Source organism: Tamandua tetradactyla, chromosome 2 (genome assembly GCF_023851605.1).
Source record: "Tamandua tetradactyla isolate mTamTet1 chromosome 2, mTamTet1.pri, whole genome shotgun sequence".
In the NCBI taxonomy this organism is placed as follows: Eukaryota; Metazoa; Chordata; class Mammalia; order Pilosa; family Myrmecophagidae; genus Tamandua; species Tamandua tetradactyla.
This window is the reverse complement of record NC_135328.1, coordinates 176,115,642-176,133,208: the sequence shown is the minus strand read 5'-3', so window position 1 is coordinate 176,133,208 and position 17,567 is coordinate 176,115,642. Positions and strand designations below refer to the sequence as shown.

The 17,567-nt window shown below is 37.1% G+C and overlaps 1 protein-coding gene across 4 annotated transcripts in view; it reads right to left on the bottom strand.

The window, feature by feature from the left end:
• Positions 1 to 102: 102 nt before the first annotated feature.
• The window catches only part of EFCAB14 (EF-hand calcium binding domain 14), a 50,299-nt gene continuing 32,834 nt past the window's right edge, over positions 103 to 17,567 (bottom strand). The window contains exons 6-11 of one of the 4 annotated variants that reach the window (XM_077149757.1): positions 15,260 to 15,364; positions 13,913 to 14,104; positions 12,342 to 12,428; positions 9,620 to 9,731; positions 8,452 to 8,577; positions 103 to 2,237 (exon numbers count right to left, since the gene is read on the bottom strand). In XM_077149757.1, the coding sequence (XP_077005872.1) occupies positions 2,062 to 2,237; positions 8,452 to 8,577; positions 9,620 to 9,731; positions 12,342 to 12,428; positions 13,913 to 14,104; positions 15,260 to 15,364 (798 nt within the window). In that variant the 3' untranslated portion in view covers positions 103 to 2,061. The remainder of the gene's footprint in view (positions 2,238 to 8,451; positions 8,578 to 9,619; positions 9,732 to 12,341; positions 12,429 to 13,912; positions 14,105 to 15,259; positions 15,365 to 17,567) is intronic. The other 3 variants (XM_077149758.1, XM_077149759.1, XM_077149760.1) reach the window with 3 other exon arrangements.

Below are 17,567 nucleotides of genomic sequence, written 5' to 3'. Positions count from 1 at the left end.
TTATTTCATATAAATCAGTTCTCAAAAATATACCTTCCAGGTACATACTATTTATGGTAGAGTACTATCTATGGTACAGTATATACAAATATAGCAGTATGATTCAATTTATTGCTAGAATTTTATTTGGTTATTACAAAATCTGTAAGGGTATATATATTTTAAAAAGGGATGGGGAGATGGAAGGCAGCCATAAAGATTAAGAGTTGTCTTCAAGTTACCTAAAGTGCCAGGTTAATTTTATACTATATTTTAACCTTTCCTAGAGAGTGAAATAGCTCAGATGGGCAAGGGAAGGGAAGGGGATATGTTTAAAAAAAAACTGAGAAACGCATAAGCCATAATGAGGTAAGTAAATAAAATCATGGGAAAAGACTTCATCTTGCTTTAATTAAATTTTAATAGTTCTGGGGAAAAAATTAAGGTTAGCTAACACCAAGCTGAACATCACATTAAGGGAAAAAAAGAGACAAAAAGTTTAAGGGTGCTGGACTGCATTCACAGCTGACAGGGCAAATTGGACAGCAAGTTAAAATGGAAATGAGCTCTACTAAAGAAGGTTTTGCTATGAAAGCTTCTGTAGTTTCTCCCTGACTTGACCTGCAGCAAAGTTAAGCTTTGCAAAGTTTTTTTTTTTCCTTTTCATGCTGCCCAAAGATTGCTTCTAGGAACAACACATCAAGTCCAGACTGAACATACAGGCGACATAAAGGTATACTACTCCTTCCAGTGCCAGGTCCACAGAAGTATTTAAAGGGAGGAAAAGTATTGTACTGGCTTGTATTAAATTTGAGGAAACTTGCCACGATCACATAAAGTCCCCTGCTCTAGACCTGCCTGTTGCCGTTCGGCATTCTCTGGACCGAAAGCCTCTAGCCACTTCCGAGCAGAGAATAAGGAAATCAAACATGACTTGATATGTAGTTAACTTTGTTTCATTGTACATTTTCACCTTAGACCACAGAAAAACATATTAGGTTCTCGGTTAGCCCCGAGGTAAAAACCTCAAGGGTTGTAACTTCCTAGGTCAAAATTAGAAGCACAGCTCTCCTTGAAAGCTCCTGGGTGGCTAGGCTAAGACAGGCACCAAGGAACTTTCAGCCCTGCCATTCAGAATGGAGATGGTATCAGAAGTGGAGCCAGCCACAGCTTCAAGATGGACTTGAGTGCGTAGGGGCAGATAATCCAGTTCACATAGGGGAAGGGGTGATGATGAAAGGATGCAACTCCTTTCTAGTTAACTTTTCATGGTCATAAACCCTGAAATAGGTTTAAAAATAAGAAAAATCCCCAATGAGACATCTTTGATTCATTGTTTCGTATTAGCTGAGGAGATAGGAACAAAGAACCAGAATCCTACTCTCCTGAGCCTGGAGTTGGCACTGTCCCCACAGTGTCTACTCCCTAAATCTATCCCCTCAGCCACCAGGCCAAACCCCATGGCAACACCTGGGCCCTCGAGAGATGCCTTAAAGAGATATGGACAATTTCAGCTGCTACCCAGATCAGATTAGTGATTTTTTAATAAGTCATATGCTCACATCCTGTTTAAAACCATTTTTCCTACTTCTTACAAAATATGCACAATTCTTTCTTACATTTGAACTATTTACAAACAGAAAAGGCCTATCTTTTAAAGAAAAGACATTTTCTGAGTCTCTATAAAGTGCAGCTAATTTAAGGCAAATTTATGTGAAATATAAAGGTGGCTTATTCTCTCTATTTACACACTTTCCAGTTTTAAAAGATAAGCTCTCCTCTCAAAAAAATGAAAGAGAAAAAAAAGATGACTACTTTTCTTCTTGCAATTAAAAAAATTTTAAATGTGAGTTCTTACTGGTTTCAGGAAATCATGGATTTCTAAACATAAGTAAAATGGTCTTTTTTTTAAAAAAATAACTTTTATATAGTTCTTCAAACATGTTAAAGGTGGCAATGTGTCTTTACAGTAGTTTGGAGGACTGGGGGCTTGATGGGATAAGTAGAAGGGCTGTTTTTGTTAGGTGAGTAGACATTAGGTAGTTTAGGATATATATTCATTTTTTAATATGCCTGATGAGGCTAGACACCTAAAGCTACTCTTAGCTCCAAGAATGAGTATCTTCCATCTCCATCAGAATCAAATGCTCTCAAGATCTTTGGTTCTGGCACAGCAGAACCTACGGAGTTCCAAATTTCCTGGTAGGTCAGCTTTGCATCCACATCCTGGCCAGCCTTGTAGAATAAATCCTGAAGATCTGTTAAAAAAAAGAGGAATGACAAAAAAAAATGCACATAACCATAAATATAGTTAAATTTGCTTAACAGTTAAAAGTAGCCTCAACCAACCTCTTTTGTTGCTCATATGTGGCCTCTCTCTCTATACCAACTCGGCAGGTGAACTTACTGCCCCCTATGTGGGATACGATTTCCAGGGGTGTAAATCTCCCTGGCAATGTGGGAAAGAAATCCCAGAATGAGCCGGGATTGTGAAAGCCTTCTTGACCAAAAGTGGGGAGAGAATGGCTGAAAGATTTCAAACAGAGTCAAAAGGCTATCCTGGAGGTTATTCTTATGCATTATGTAGATATCCCTTTTTAGTTTATGGTGTATTGGAGTGGCTGGAAGGTAGTACCTGAAACTGTGAGCAAGGTAGTACCTGAAACAAGGCTGAGCTGTGTTCCAGTAGCCTTGATTTCTGAAGATGATAATATAAAGATGTAACTTTTACAATGTGACTGTGTGATTATGAAAACCTTGTGTCTGATGCTCCTTTTATCCAGGGTATGGACAGATGATAAAAAAATATGGATAAAAAATAAATAATAGAGGGGATAAGGGGTAAAATAAATTGGATAGAAGGAAATAACTAGTGGTCAATGAGAGGGAGGGGTAAGGGATATGGTATACATGAGTTTTTTCCTTATTATTTCATTTTCTGGAATGATGCAAATGTTTTAAAAACGATCATGGTGAGGAATATACAACTATGTGATGATATTGTGAATCACTGATTATACACTATTTATGGAATGTATGTAGGTGAAAATTTGTCAATTAAAAAAATAGTAGACTCAACCAAACTTAAAGCACTAAAAGAAAAACTACTTCACAGAATTTTGTTTTTAAAAGGTAAAATTTAGGACCTCATTAAGTCAGAAAGACTAATTCTTGATCCTTTAAGAATGAGAGAAATATGGTGCGGCACTTTCTCCCCAAAATAGAAGCAATGACAGATAATCACAGAAAAAAAATGAATGGACTGGCTATTTGTCTAGGACCTTCCCTTTAGATTTTCCACATTTTATTCTTATGTTGAAGGGGGAGAAGAGAATTGCAGAAACCTAAAGAACTACTTGACAGGAAGTAAGCCTCTAAAATAAGCCATGGCATGTTGTAAGATTTCTTGTTGGATGGTTATGTGGGGACTGGAGGAGTAACAAACCCAAACACTCATAAAGTTTTTTCAATTTTGACAGGAAAACCAAAGCTCAAAGAAGAAAGTAACTTGCCCAACATTACTTAACTCTTAAATGGTTAAATATAGAATAGAACACATACAGTTTTTCTTTTTAACCTAGTCTGGTGCTCTTTATATCACTACATGACATTGTCTTCCTAGGCTAATCAATCAAGCAGCTCAAGAACCAGGGATTCACTTCACATCCACAAGGATGGCCAGAACAAGAAAGATGAACAATAACAAGTATTGGTGAGGATGTAGAGAAACAGAAACTTTTATACACTGATACTGAGAATGTAAAATGGAACAGCCACTTTAGAAAACAGTTTGGCAGTTCCTCAAAAAGTTTAACATAGGAATTACCATTTGACCCTGCAATTCCACCCCTAGGTACATAAATAACCCAAGAGAAATGAAAACATCTGTCCACTCCAAAACTTGTACATGAAGGTTTATAGCTGCAGTAGTTATAAAAGCCAAAAGGTGGAAATGACCCAAATGTCCATCAAATGGATGAATGGATTAACAAAATGGGGTTTAGCCATACAACGGAATATTATTCATAAAAAGGAAAGGAATTAAGTACTAATACATGCTACAACATAGATGAACCTTGGAAACATTATGCTAAGTTAAAGGAGTAAGACACAAAAGGCCATGTTGTATGATTCCATTCATATGAAATATACAGAATAAGCAAATTCAAAGGACAAAAAACATTAGCAGTTGCCGGGGGGCTGGAGGAAGGGGAAATGGAAAGTGACTGCTTAATGGATATGGGGTGATGAAAATGTTCCAGAATTAGACAGTGGTGATGACTGCACAACCTTGTGAATACTCTAAAAACCACTCAATTGAACACTTCAAATGTTGACTGTTATGGTACATGGATTATATGTGTGTGTGTGTGTGTGTGTGTGTGTGTGTGTGTATAAAATACACATAATAACCAGAGGATTATGTATCTCTTTAAATAATTATTATTGTTACTATTATTTTTTTTTGGTAGGTAAAAAGGAGAACAATACTACCAGTTCGTCTGTACATTCTTTTTTATTTCTAAGATCTATTTGTGCCAATAGGAATGGAGAATTTATAGCAATAGTCTCTTCCGGTATTTTTCAAGAGTGCCATAATAAACACTTAGGAGGGCCAAATCCTTCATAACGTTTAAAAAGGATTTGATTCTATCTCCACAGAAGGAATCAGTTTTAGTCTCAAAGACCAGAAGGTCAATTTAAAAAAATCTCCCCAAATTCCTTTGCTTTGTTCATTTAATCAACTCCACTGCTAGATTTAGTAGGCCTCCTGTTGTTTTAATGTTTTTCTGTTGTTTTTTGTTTCTGCATGGGCAGGCCCTGGGACTCGAACCTGGGTTTCCAGCATGGCAGTTAAGAATTCTGCCACTGAGCCACTGTTGCCCTACCCCCTGCTGTTTTCATACTCAGGAAGCCAAGAAATGGCCTGAAGGGAGGGGATGAGACAAGCTTCTGACATGGCCCTGGTTTCAATCCTAACCTAGTCCCAGCAATGCATCTAATAAAACTTCAAGTTTCTTGAAAGTCAGAAAAGTAGGTGGGATGCTTGTTGCCAATGTCTGCCACCAAGTGGCTAGCTGCAATTTGTGTGTGTCACGTGAGTTTATATAACATGCTATGCACTTGGTAGGTGTATGTATTCAAATAGAAATCCAATTACTGCTTCAGGTCATTTTAAATTCTAGTCATTCAAAGGTGTATATGGCCCATGTTAGGGACAAATATTAAGACAGCTATTTCTTAATCTGATCTTATGGTCTTTCCTCATTTATTCTCATCAATTCTTGGCACAATAATGGAAGAATGGGAGGGGACAACTTGTAATGCCGGTGAACACAATTCAATACATTCCCTATTCCCCAGAAATCAGAATGAAGAAAGACTGAGGCTAGGGAAAACAAATATTGCACTGAAATGGCTAAATAAATTTAAACTTTCTATGTCTTAAGCACTAATTGTAGCCGGTAGATAACTCATTTATTCCTTTAACAAATAGTTACATGTGTTAGGCACCGTGCTAGGTGCTGGGAGTACTGGAATGAACAAGGCACAGCCCCTATTCAGAAGAAATTAAATTTTATGTATAGTATCCCAGGATACTATAAAAAGGCAATTATAACAAGAGTGACATGTGTTAAACAGGGGCAACACAAAATATTATAAGAATACACATAAGAGGACCCGTATCTCACACCCTATACAAAAGTTAACTCAAAATGGATTAAAGATCTAAACATTAGGTCTAAGACCATAAAACAGTTAGAGGAAAATGTTGGGAGATATCTTATGAAACTTACAATTGGAGGCGGTTTTATGGACCTTAAACCTAAAGCAAGAGCACTGAAGAAGGAAATAAATAAATGGGAGCTCCTCAAAATTAAACACTTTTGTGCATCAAAGAACTTCATCAAGAAAGTAGAAAGACAGCCTACACAATGGGAGACAATATTTGGAAATGACATATCAGATAAAGGTCTAGTATCCAGAATTTATAAAGAGATTGTTCAACTCAACAACAACAAAAAAGCAACCAACCCAATTACAAAATGGGAAAAAGACTTGAACAGACATTTCTCAGAAGAGGAAATACAAATGGCCAAAAGGCACATGAAGAGATGCTCAATGTCCCTGGCCATTAGAGAAATGCAAATCAAAACCACAATGAGATATCATCTTACACCCACCAGAATGGCCATTATCAACAAAACAGAAAATGACAAGTGCTGGAGAGGATGCGGAGAAAGAGGCACACTTATCCACTGTTGGTGGGAATGTCAAATGGTGCAACCACTGTGGAAGGCAGTTTGGCGGTTCCTCAAAAAGCTGAATATAGAATTGCCATATGACCCAGCAATACCATTGCTAGGTATCTACTCAGAGGACTTAAGGGCAAAGATACAAACGGACATTTGCACACCAATGTTTATAGCAGCATTATTCACAACTGCAAAGAGATGGAAACAGCCAAAATGTCCATCAACAGACGAGTGGCTAAACAAACTGTGGTATATACATACGATGGAATATTACGCAGCTCTAAGACAGAATAAACTTATGAAGCATGTAATAACATGGATGGACCTAGAGAACATTATGCTGAGTGAGACTAGCCAAAAACTAAAGGACAAATACTGTATGGTCTCACTGATATGAACCGACATTAGTGAATAAACTTGGAATATGTCATTGGTAACAGAGACCATCAGTAGATAGAAATAGGGTAAGATAATGGGTAATTGGAGCTGAAGAGATACAGACTGTGCAAAAGGACTGGATACAAAAACTCAGAAATGGACAGCACAATACTACCTAATTGTAATGTAATTATGTTAAAACACTGAATGAAGCTGCATGTGAGGTATAGTTTTTTTTTCTCTCTATTATCATTTTGTTTCTTTTTCTGTTGTCTTTTTATTTCTTTTTCTAAATCAATGCAAATGTACTAAGAAATGATGTATATGCAACTATGTGATGGTATTAAGAATTACTGATTGTATATATAGAATGGAATGATTTCTAAATGATTTGTTAACTTTTTTAATCAATAAAAAAAAAGATGCTATTAACTATTAAAAAAATGTTAATGGATTCAACTACCGAATCAAAAGACATAGACTGGCAGAATGGATTAAAAAACAGAACCCATCTATATGCTGTCTACAGGAAACACATCTTAGATCCAAGGATAAACATAAGTTGAAAGGGATAGGCTGGGAAAAGATATTTCATGCAGTAACAATTAGAAAAAAGCAGGAGTAGCTATACTAATATCCAACAAATTAGACTTCAAATGTACAACAGTTAAAAGAACCAGAGAGTTTTATAGTTATTGTGGTATAGATTAACTTATAGTGACTATAAGCACTTCTTCTGTCACATCTTTTCTCAGCATCAAATACTGTCTCAAAAGTCTGGAAATGCCTAAACTCTTCCTCTGTGTTCTGTAACAACCCAATAAAACTTGCCATTGTGTTCTCAGCGTACACACTTGAATTAAAGTATTTATTACACTGTCTTGCTATGTATTTCTTCATTTTTTGTGTGTTTCTCCAAAGCTATCTGTTAGCTTATGAAGTATGGGATCATGTTCCTTCACCTTTGTAGTCCCTGAACTTGGTATGGGTCAGGACATATAGTAAACATTTAATAAATGTTTGTTGGACAACGTAAAAAAAAAAAAAAAAAAAAAAAAAACACATAAGGAACCTAATTCAGGCCTGAGAGGTAAATATATGTTTCCTGAAGGAATGAGTCTAAGCTGAGGTGAAGAGTCAGACAAAGGTGGATGGACAGAAGTGGGGTAATTTTCCAGACAGGTAGCAAATGCAATATCAGGAGGCTTTAAACATCACAACGAGGGACAGGACACATACTGTTAGAAGCAAGGTAAACATGATTTCTGTGAATTATTTCCTTCCCACTAATGTTCACCTTTCTTATTTTTAGCAAAAGGGCTCCTCATTTTTGGAGGGTTCCGATAAACATGGTCAACTTTTACTTTACGTTGTTCATCTGACAGAATAGTATTTGCTTGTATATCTTCTCCCCTAGACTGCAAAATTCTTAAGGAAAGTGAGGCCATGCAAAAAAGATTACATACTATAATCTTTTTGCTTAGCACTTGGTGAATGAATGAAGACTCTAAAAAACAGTAATAAAGAGGAAATACAATGTTTTGGCTAAGAGTGTAAGCTTTGGTGCCAGGCTGCCTTGGTTTGAATTCTGTCTCAACCAATTACTGGCTATGTGGACTTAGGCAGTTTCCCATTTTTCCTATAATGTGGGTAAAAATGCACGAATACTTACATTCACAGGATTATTATAAGAACTATGTGATATAATGCATATAAAGTATCTGGCCTATAGGAATTGCCCAATAAATATTAGGTATATATTTTTTATGTGTTAAGGACATTAAGAGGTTATTATTTTGAATACTTTTCCCATTACCCCTGAGTATAAAAATTTTACCTTTAATGTTAGAAATTCCTGGTAGGGAGATAGGTCTTAGGTGGGCAGCTTTCTCAATTTGGTCTCCAAAAGATTGTGAAAATGTTGGCAATGCTGATGGCTTTGATGTGTAACTCTGTACTTGCTCTGTAACAAAAACAAATGGTGTCAGTATTATTGTACATGACACCAAATTAAACCAGTTATCAGTATTGAAACTCACCTGTTAGGGCAACTGCATATGCATTTATTAATTTAAGAGAAATAGTTGGGAATTAGGTAGCATAGTAACTATGTGAAGTTTAAGGCTTAGATTGAAATATTTTGTGGGCAAGTGAAGCTCAGTCAGTATTATATTACAGTAAAGTCTGAAGTAGCAGTTCTGTTGGTTGATCTTATAGATGGTAAAGATTTAAGCCACAAGTGAGAACACCCTACAGATTAGACATTAGAGATTTTTCAATACTCTAGGAACCTTGCTATAAGCCAGGTCTGGGGGTATGTGCCACTAGACAGACTCATGCTGAAAGAATACTACTATAACATTATGTATAGTAGTGAATTATGTATAGGTTTCTCACTGTATTTCTGTCTCCCACTCAAGAGAGGCTGTATTGCTTTTTCAAAAATGAAAAAATGCTTGGGGAGTGGGGGTAGGGGATGTCAAAACCAGCATAGTTCAGCACGTTGGTTATATCCCCATAGGGCCTAACTCAGTAGAGGTTGATGCATCTGCTGTTATTATGTATGTCTCCACCTAAAACCAAGACTCTTCTAAGCCAATGATCCCACCATTATTTGTTAATGATTTTCAGAAGGACTAATATTTATTTTTAAATAATCCTTATGCACTTAGAGAAATGAAAATATTCCCCAAAACAGCATTTAGAGCTGGTTTAATATACGCTATGACAATAACATTTTGGTCTATAATTGGATGCAGACAGCATGGAGAAGTCTATTTCCAGCTAAACATTACCCATTCTTCCCTTAATAGACCAGCGTACAAATCATGTTCAAAATGGGCTTTTTCTAAATGAAAGCAAAGTGTATCAGCATCGTCTCGGTGCACTCAGGCATCATTCACGTGACTCTATCAGTAATGCTAGAACACCTTTTCCCACTCACTATGCAGAAGGCAAGCTGCCCAAGCCTGCATGAAATATTCAGAAGACAGCCTTGCTCTCACCTTTATCAGCATTCTCTGGAGGCCTGTTGCTCTCAGGCTTGTTTGTGAGAGCATTGATCAGCTGTAGTTTTTCTCTTAGCTTGGATACTTGAGAATCTGAACTATCTTCTTCCTGCCCAAAGCAAAGATCATGGGAGGGTTAAGGTGGAAGTTAAGACCTCATCTGATTCTTCAGTATATATCCAGAGCCTTTTTAGCATGTAGTGTTTGACTCCCAGTCGGTTCTCCATAAAGGCAATGAAGGAATGGATCAACAAACACTAGAGATATCTTTGGTACTCAGTGCTGATGAGGGCCTAGGCTGGATTTGCGGCTAGGCCATCAAGGCAACACTATGCCAGAGATGATCTGATTCACTGTGAATATTAGGCAAATGGGGGAAGGCATGCATGTTTCAGCAGTAAAGGAAATGTAGCCTTGCTCAGGTGCCTATGCTACGCCCATTTCCTAAATGAGTAAGATATCTTCTAGGAGCTATTTTACACTAACTAAATAACTTCCCTGAATATCTTATTTCACGTTGTGACTAGAGCACTTGAGGCAGTTTTATGCTCTTATTATTAAAGAAAAAAAAAGCAACTGAACAAAAAAAAAAACCACTTTCTCTCCATGATTCAGCTGCTGGGAGGAACTGTTAGGAATATGAAGGAGTTGTAATATTTCTAACTGAAAATCTTACTTGCTTTACCTTTTTTAAAAATAAGTTTTTTTCCACATACTTTGCCTCATTTCCAGGAAGATCTAGATTGACATATAAAATTACATTCAATTATAAAAAGAGAGATGTCTGGTTTCTTGTGGAGGGTAGTGTGAAAGGTACTGGTCCTATGTTTAACTAGAATAAAAACTCATTGCACATTTCTTTTATTCAATATGTATTTATTTCTCTCCTATCTTTATTTCAACCGTAAGAGTTACCTATCATATCACTCTTGGTTTATTTAGGGAGTTAAATATGGACATTTGTAACTAAAACTAGGCAGGTGTGACAAATGTCATAATAGTGGTTTAGATACTAAACAACTGAAGCATTAATGGTAAGGATGGTAAGGAGAGATTACACCTGGCTAGGATGCTTAGATGAGGTAGGACAAAGGGTCTAAAACACTGGGATGACACTTAAAATAACAAAGGGTCTGAAAATAAAGCCACTAATTCAGACAAAATTAGTACTGCTAATGTTTTGTTATGATATTTACTGTTAAAGTAATTGTTGCTCAAATCACTACTACTTTCCAATTGTAACTACATGTTACTTTTTTGTGCTCAGCATTTTTATCCAGCTTTTAAATTTTTCTTGTCATTCTCTAGGTGTGTTTTTTTCATTTTGTTTTGTTTTTTACACAATAATAGGTTTTATTTTTTTTTAAATATTTTTATTGTATAGTATAACATATATACAAAGCAAAGAAATAAAAAAGAAATAGTTTTCAAAGGACTTTTCAACAAGTAGTTACAGGACAGAGACCAAAGTCTGTCATGGCTACCATATAATCATCTCAGATTTTTGCTTCTAGCTGCTCCAGAATATAGGAGGCTAGAAGCTTTAAATATTTTTTTATCTCCGCAATCGACTTTTTTCTTTCTTTTTTTGTGAATAATAACACATATACACAAAAGCAATACATTTCAAAGCACAGTACCACAATTTTAGTTGTAGAACAGATTTCAGAGATTGACATGGGGTACAATTTCACAATTTTAGGTTTTTACAATTCCAATATCTAAGATACTGGAGACTAAAAGAGATATCACTTCAATGATTCAGCAATCATATTCATTTGTTAAATCCTATCTTCTCTATATAACTCCACCATCACCTAGCAGAGGCAGTCAGAAAACATACAAGAAAGCTTCGCTTATGAAACAAACACTAAAATCATAATGCATATAATTTTATCTAGGTAATACACCACTGTTAAGGAAGAAAGAATAAAGATAGAAAAGTGTTATATGAAAAGCTGCCTGTATTATGGTTCCAGTCAAGTTTATTTCCTCTATACCTCATAGTCTCTGAGCTTAAACATAATGTGAATCCTGAAATATTTTAACCACTCAGTCATAATCTTTCTGGCTTTTCCTTTATCTTAGTCCAGGGTTTATAGTATTTAAGAATTTAATCCCCGAGAATGTTACAATCAAACCTTTCCTAAGTATATCACAGATTGCTTGTCTTATTTTGTCAATATGTCTGAGAGGAAAAAAGAAGGGAATGTATAGGGCGATGGAAACTGGCCTGAAGCATAAATGGACTGTGTTTGTATTGAGAGTGTGATCTGAAAACAAATAATTTTTAGGTTTACCATTTTTCAATGATGTATGCCTCTGTTCTCCATCATTAGTACAGATAACTTACTGTCTTAGCTTAAGAGTCATTTCCTTAGGGAAGCCTTCCTGAGTTTGTTAACACCCTCATCATACTCCATACTTTTCCTCTGTAGTACTTGTATACCTGTGATTAATTATCTATTCAATTATGTGCTAATGATTTTCTGACTGATGGACTTTGAGTTCCACCAGAACAGTATGTCACTCTAGTTCCTAGGAAAGTGCTTAACAAAGGGTAGGTGCCCGAAAAAGCATTTACTGATCTATTTACTTTGTCTTGAAGTATCAGGAAATGAGACCATAAGTACTCCTTGTGAGAAAGAAGCAGGAGCTTAAGAGCACAGAGATACAGATATACTTATTTTTACTTCAGGGTAAGCCTCCTGCTATTTACCTTCATGTTCTGGGTTTTTACTGTATCTGTTCTGTTGATCATTTCATCCACAGATTCTCTTTTCAGAGTGGCAGCTCTATCACCCATCTTAAAGGGCAAAGTAAGAGGAGTAAGCAGAGGAGATGAAAGGCAAACATTAAAACTAACAACATCTAGCACTTCTTAAATGAATTGGTCAAATTCTTAAGAATACTTTCAACAGAAACACAAAAGGAGTAAGAAAAGAAAAGGCCACAGAGAAACTAAGTGACACTGGTGCTTCTAGTTGTTTAAATTTTGAAATCTAAAAGGTGAGAGAACTTTTATCTAGAACTATGCTGGACATGCTGTTGGAGGAAACAGTAGGACAGATGTATACTATTACTAATTTTCTCTGCTGGAGAAAAATAAAGAAGGGAGGGGGGCAGAAAGAAGAATTTGGGGGTAGTAAGATTTCACAATAAGCCTTGAAAACCTTCAAGGCATAATACTGATAAAATCATACAAAATTCCAAGCCTCTACTTGGGTTCTTTGAGTTCAAAAGGGCTTTTTAAAATAAGGTTCCTTTAATCTTCATAGCTTTGTAGTAAATTACATACTCCTGTATAGCAGACAGGGGAATAAGACTTCCTACTGCACCCTTCAAAGACAAAGACGTTAGGCAACTTACCAGGGCTCTACTGTGACAGAACCAGAGTAAATACTGCTTTCTATGTGCCAGAGTTTGACTTTATTGTGGGCTTGCTTCCAACTCTGATGATTACTTGAATTTACAGTGTAATTTCCTATATTTAGTTTCTTTTTCTAATATATGCCTGTGTTCTTGCTGTATGAAATCTTTAAGGGTGGGGCCTATGGCTATTAAAAACAAATCCACATGGAAGCTAGCTACAATGTTTATGTGAAAGGTGATAAACACACACACATTATTTATAATATGAAAACTGGTAAGCCACATTGTCTATGAACATCAGTGACTTCATTGGTCATTCAGTTTCTTCATCTGTAAAATGAGGCGCTGGACTCAAAGACTTCTGATATTCCTGCCAGTCCTCCCTAGCAGGGAGGAGCAGGTCTAATCTGATCTGTTTCAAATGGATTTCCTGGAATTATATGCAAAAGGACTCCCTAACATGTAGACAGTAGCAGGATAAATGTGAAAGCCAAGTTCAGACTGAGAGAAATGGCAGAAGATCCTTTGGTTATTGTCACTGCGCCCATCCATAATGACTTGAATAAGAGAAAATCAAGATCTCACTTGGAGGTATGTGCTAGAGCTTCCCTACCACATCGGTCACCAGTAACATGTTAGGCAGCTTCTCCTCTCTGCCAAGAACTTGTGGTGAGGCCTTCATAAGCCACTTAACCTCTCCACATCTCCCTGTCCAAATCAGGATTAGCAATGCCTGGGCCAGTGACACCATAGGGCTTGTGTAAGGATTAAAGGAGACATAGATTAAGCACACTACAAATGTGCAGCCTATCAAATATGTCAAAAGACTATTTTTCAAAAGGTTGTGGAATGTCATTTACCCACAGACAAAACATACTGCAACACAGAACACACCACAAAAGATCAGAAAAGGCTTACCACGCTGTAGGATAGGTTCGCTCTTTTTTCTACCTTGCTCACAGCAACCAGATCGCTTTCTATCAGGTTGACTCGCTGGGTAAGATTACTGACCGTCTCATTCATCCCCTCAAGTTTAAGATCATTCTGTCTCTGGTATCCCACTAGGGCACTGTTTACCTCCTCTACAGTGTTGTGAAGGTACAGTATATCCTAGAGTGGAAAGAAATCAAGTCGTGGAATATAGCTAAAGATGCTATACTAGACAAGCAGACGAGCAGCACCAAACAACCATTATCATGTCAAGTTATTGAAATAAACTTCTTTTCCTGTTTTTTTTTTTTTTTTTTTAATATATGTATGGGCAGGCATCGGGAATCGAACCCGGGTCCTCTGGCATTCCAGGCAAGCGTTCTTGCCTGCTGAGCCACCATGGCCCACCCCTCTTTTCCTGGTTTTGATCATAAATTATTGTCTTTGCTTTGGCCCTCCCACTCTAAGCTGCTCCTAGTTTAGTCCCTGTGGAATCAATTGACCTCAGCTAGACAGGAGGGGGAAAGAGGCATGTGGACTACCTACATGATTCACTCTCTGGTCCCAGAAAGCAGAGAGCTTGGGAATTGATTTCCCAATGTTTATCTCACCTGCTGTCAGGAAAGCTTGCTGGGTTATTAACTGAAAGACCCATTAACCTAATTTGTCAGAACAAAACTACCTTAGGAAAACTACCAATTACTGAATTGACTCATGTAACAAAACCATAACAAGCAGTGCATTATTTAGAACAAGATTCAATTATTTTTATTGACATCCTCTAGTACTGATAGCTACTTAAAAAGGAATGATGACTATAGGTTTTAAAGAACATTAAACTCAGGGCAGGAATTCTTAGAGAAGATTTCCTTTATTCTCTTTAATTAATGTGATTCTGAACCCAATATTCATTTTTCCCCTTCTTGCCTTCGGCCTTTCTGATTTTCAAGGATATGCTTTCTAACATTTTTAGAATTTACTGTGGCTCAAAACAGCCATCATTTTGAACTAATCTGTTATTCACCCATTTTTAACTTGCTCTGATTGCTGTTTTTCATAGTTTCAGGATAATCTGGTCACTCACTGTTTTTAAAATGTGAGAAGGAATTTAATCCACTGGTCAACAAGCAGGGAAAAAAAGCAGAGCACCAAAGAAGAGACAAGACAGCATTTTGGATCTCTAAGATACCAAAACGCATCCCTCTCTCAGATCTCAAGCAGACAAATAAATTCTTGTGACACCAACTCAACAACCAATAAAAATGAGGTCAAACTACTCAGGCTGCCTCCATAGCCCACTGAAGTCATAGAGTTCTAAGCCAGAGACAAAAGTACCTGTTTCAAATCCTCACTGTGGGTTTTATTGTCAAGTTCTGATATAACTGATGCTGATGGAGTAATGTGGTTGTTTCCACCAGTCTCCTTCAAGAGTTGCTGATTCTGGTAACAGGAATAGCAGTTAGTGCAAGCAAAATAATTACCAGGTCTATTTAACCATCTGGTTTGATCCTGGAACATTTTGGCATCCCTCAGAAGGCATTTACAGATTAAATACCAAGATTTCTCTGGAACCTACAGTGTGATAGGTTTTGTGCTAGGTCCTGGGACACCTTTGGGGATGCTCAATCTGAAGCATGGGCTGGACCAGCAGCAGCTGGACACCTCAGGGAACTGAGATCCTCCTAGTCTGTTTCTCAATCTCCGAATGGAATGAATGCCCTAGAAACCAGCTCTCCTCTTCCCCGTCACCTGTGCCCCAGAGAAACTAGAGAATCACTATAGTTTTCAGGAACTAATGCAGTCTGAACCCGGGCTAATGCCATAATTTTCACAGGACTAAAGTGGTTTGGAGATTCAAAGAGCAGCCAGTCATGTAATCATGGGCTTTGGGCACTGAGCACAACAACCAATCATGTACATTATTAGTTTTTCCTTCTTAGCACATACCCAGATTTATGTTTGATAGTTATTCTTCCTTTCCCATTTCCTCCCCACTGTTCTAGTATCTCTGTAGAGTCTGAAGGATAACATGCTTATATATACGTTTCTGCTTTAGTGAGAAAAGCTTTGATGACTTAATCATTCAGAGACTTACCCAGTATAATGGGTGCCAAGTTTGAGGATTACTATTGGCAGCCAAGGCAGTTAAAAAGAGGCAGATTTGATTATAATAGAATGTAATTGGTGAGAAGAAATTGTTTTCCTTGAAATCCGAAATCTTAGACGTTTATTAACCCAGCTTTTTTAAGAAACAAAAGGCAACAACAAAGAACAAAGGAGGATATGAGAGAGAAAAACAAAAATCATGGGCTCTAGAAATTGTGGATAGATCTGAGTTAAGAAAAAGTATTTTAGGAAATATATAATTGAGAAAAGGCTCAAGAATTTAAAATAAAATTTTAAGAATTCCTGAGTTAGAGATGTCTTTATTATTATCTAAATTCAACCCTTCCAAAGGTCACAAGGTTACTTAATAGCCAAAATGGAACTAGAATCCAGGTGTTTAACATCTAGACCAATGCTTTTTCTTCTGGGTCAGCTACATTAAATAACAGTGAGGAGGACTGGTTCTTACAAAAATGAAGAACCCTTCCTACTAGAGCTCTCTAATACAGCTCAGGTCTGCCCAGCTCAGTTGGAACTACAGAGCTTGAAAAGAGCATATGGGTCAGATCCAGAAAGGGAATATTTGTGTGCCTTCAATTGTCTGATTTCATGTACATATAATTTATTTCCCTAGCAAGAGAGTGAGGGCTGTGCTATCCTTTTTCCACCTTTCATAAGTCCTTCATGGAGCACAGTGTTCATTAAGTGATTAATTAAGGCCTTTAAATGACTGAAGATAACTTATATTTGCAGTAGCATAAAAAGATGCAGAGACATTTGTAAACAATTCCTGGATACTAAAGGGGCCTGCTTCCTGTTTCAGTTATCTGTTGCTGCATTATAAATTACCCCAAAACTTAGTGACTTGGGTGGACAACAATGGCACCGTGGCAGAGTTCTCACCTGCCATGCTGGAGACCCAGGTTCGATTCCCGGTGCCTGCCCATGCAAAAAAAAAAAAAACCAAAACCAAAACCGAAAACACCAAACAACTTAGTGACTTAAAACAACAATTTTATTACTCATGATTCTATAGGTTGACTGGGCCTGGTTGGGCATTTCTGCTCCACATGGCAGAGGCTGACATCGCAAATAGCTGTATTCAACTGGGAGCTTGGCTGGGGCTGGAACATGCAAGATGGCCTTTCATCCTCTAGGGCTCCTCTTCACATGGCCTCTCATATCTCAGTAATATGAGAGGCTTGCCAGATTCCTAACTTAAACAGTAGTGAGAAATAACTTATTTTAAGTCACTAATTTTGGGATAATTTTTTATGTAGCAACAGATAACTGACAATACTTGTGCATTTCCGTCCTTCTTTGCCATTTTCCTTCCTACCACTCCATTCTCAGGAACTGTATCTTATCACCTCACTTCCTCCAAGGCCATGTTCGTAGAAAAACTCAGCTTTCAATTCAATCCACCTTAACTGCTTAATTTACAGATTATAGAAAAATACTCCTTATTATATCTTTGCAAAAGGTGCATAGTGGAATCTGTTCAGATATGTGGACAGTTGACAGCACTACTTTTACA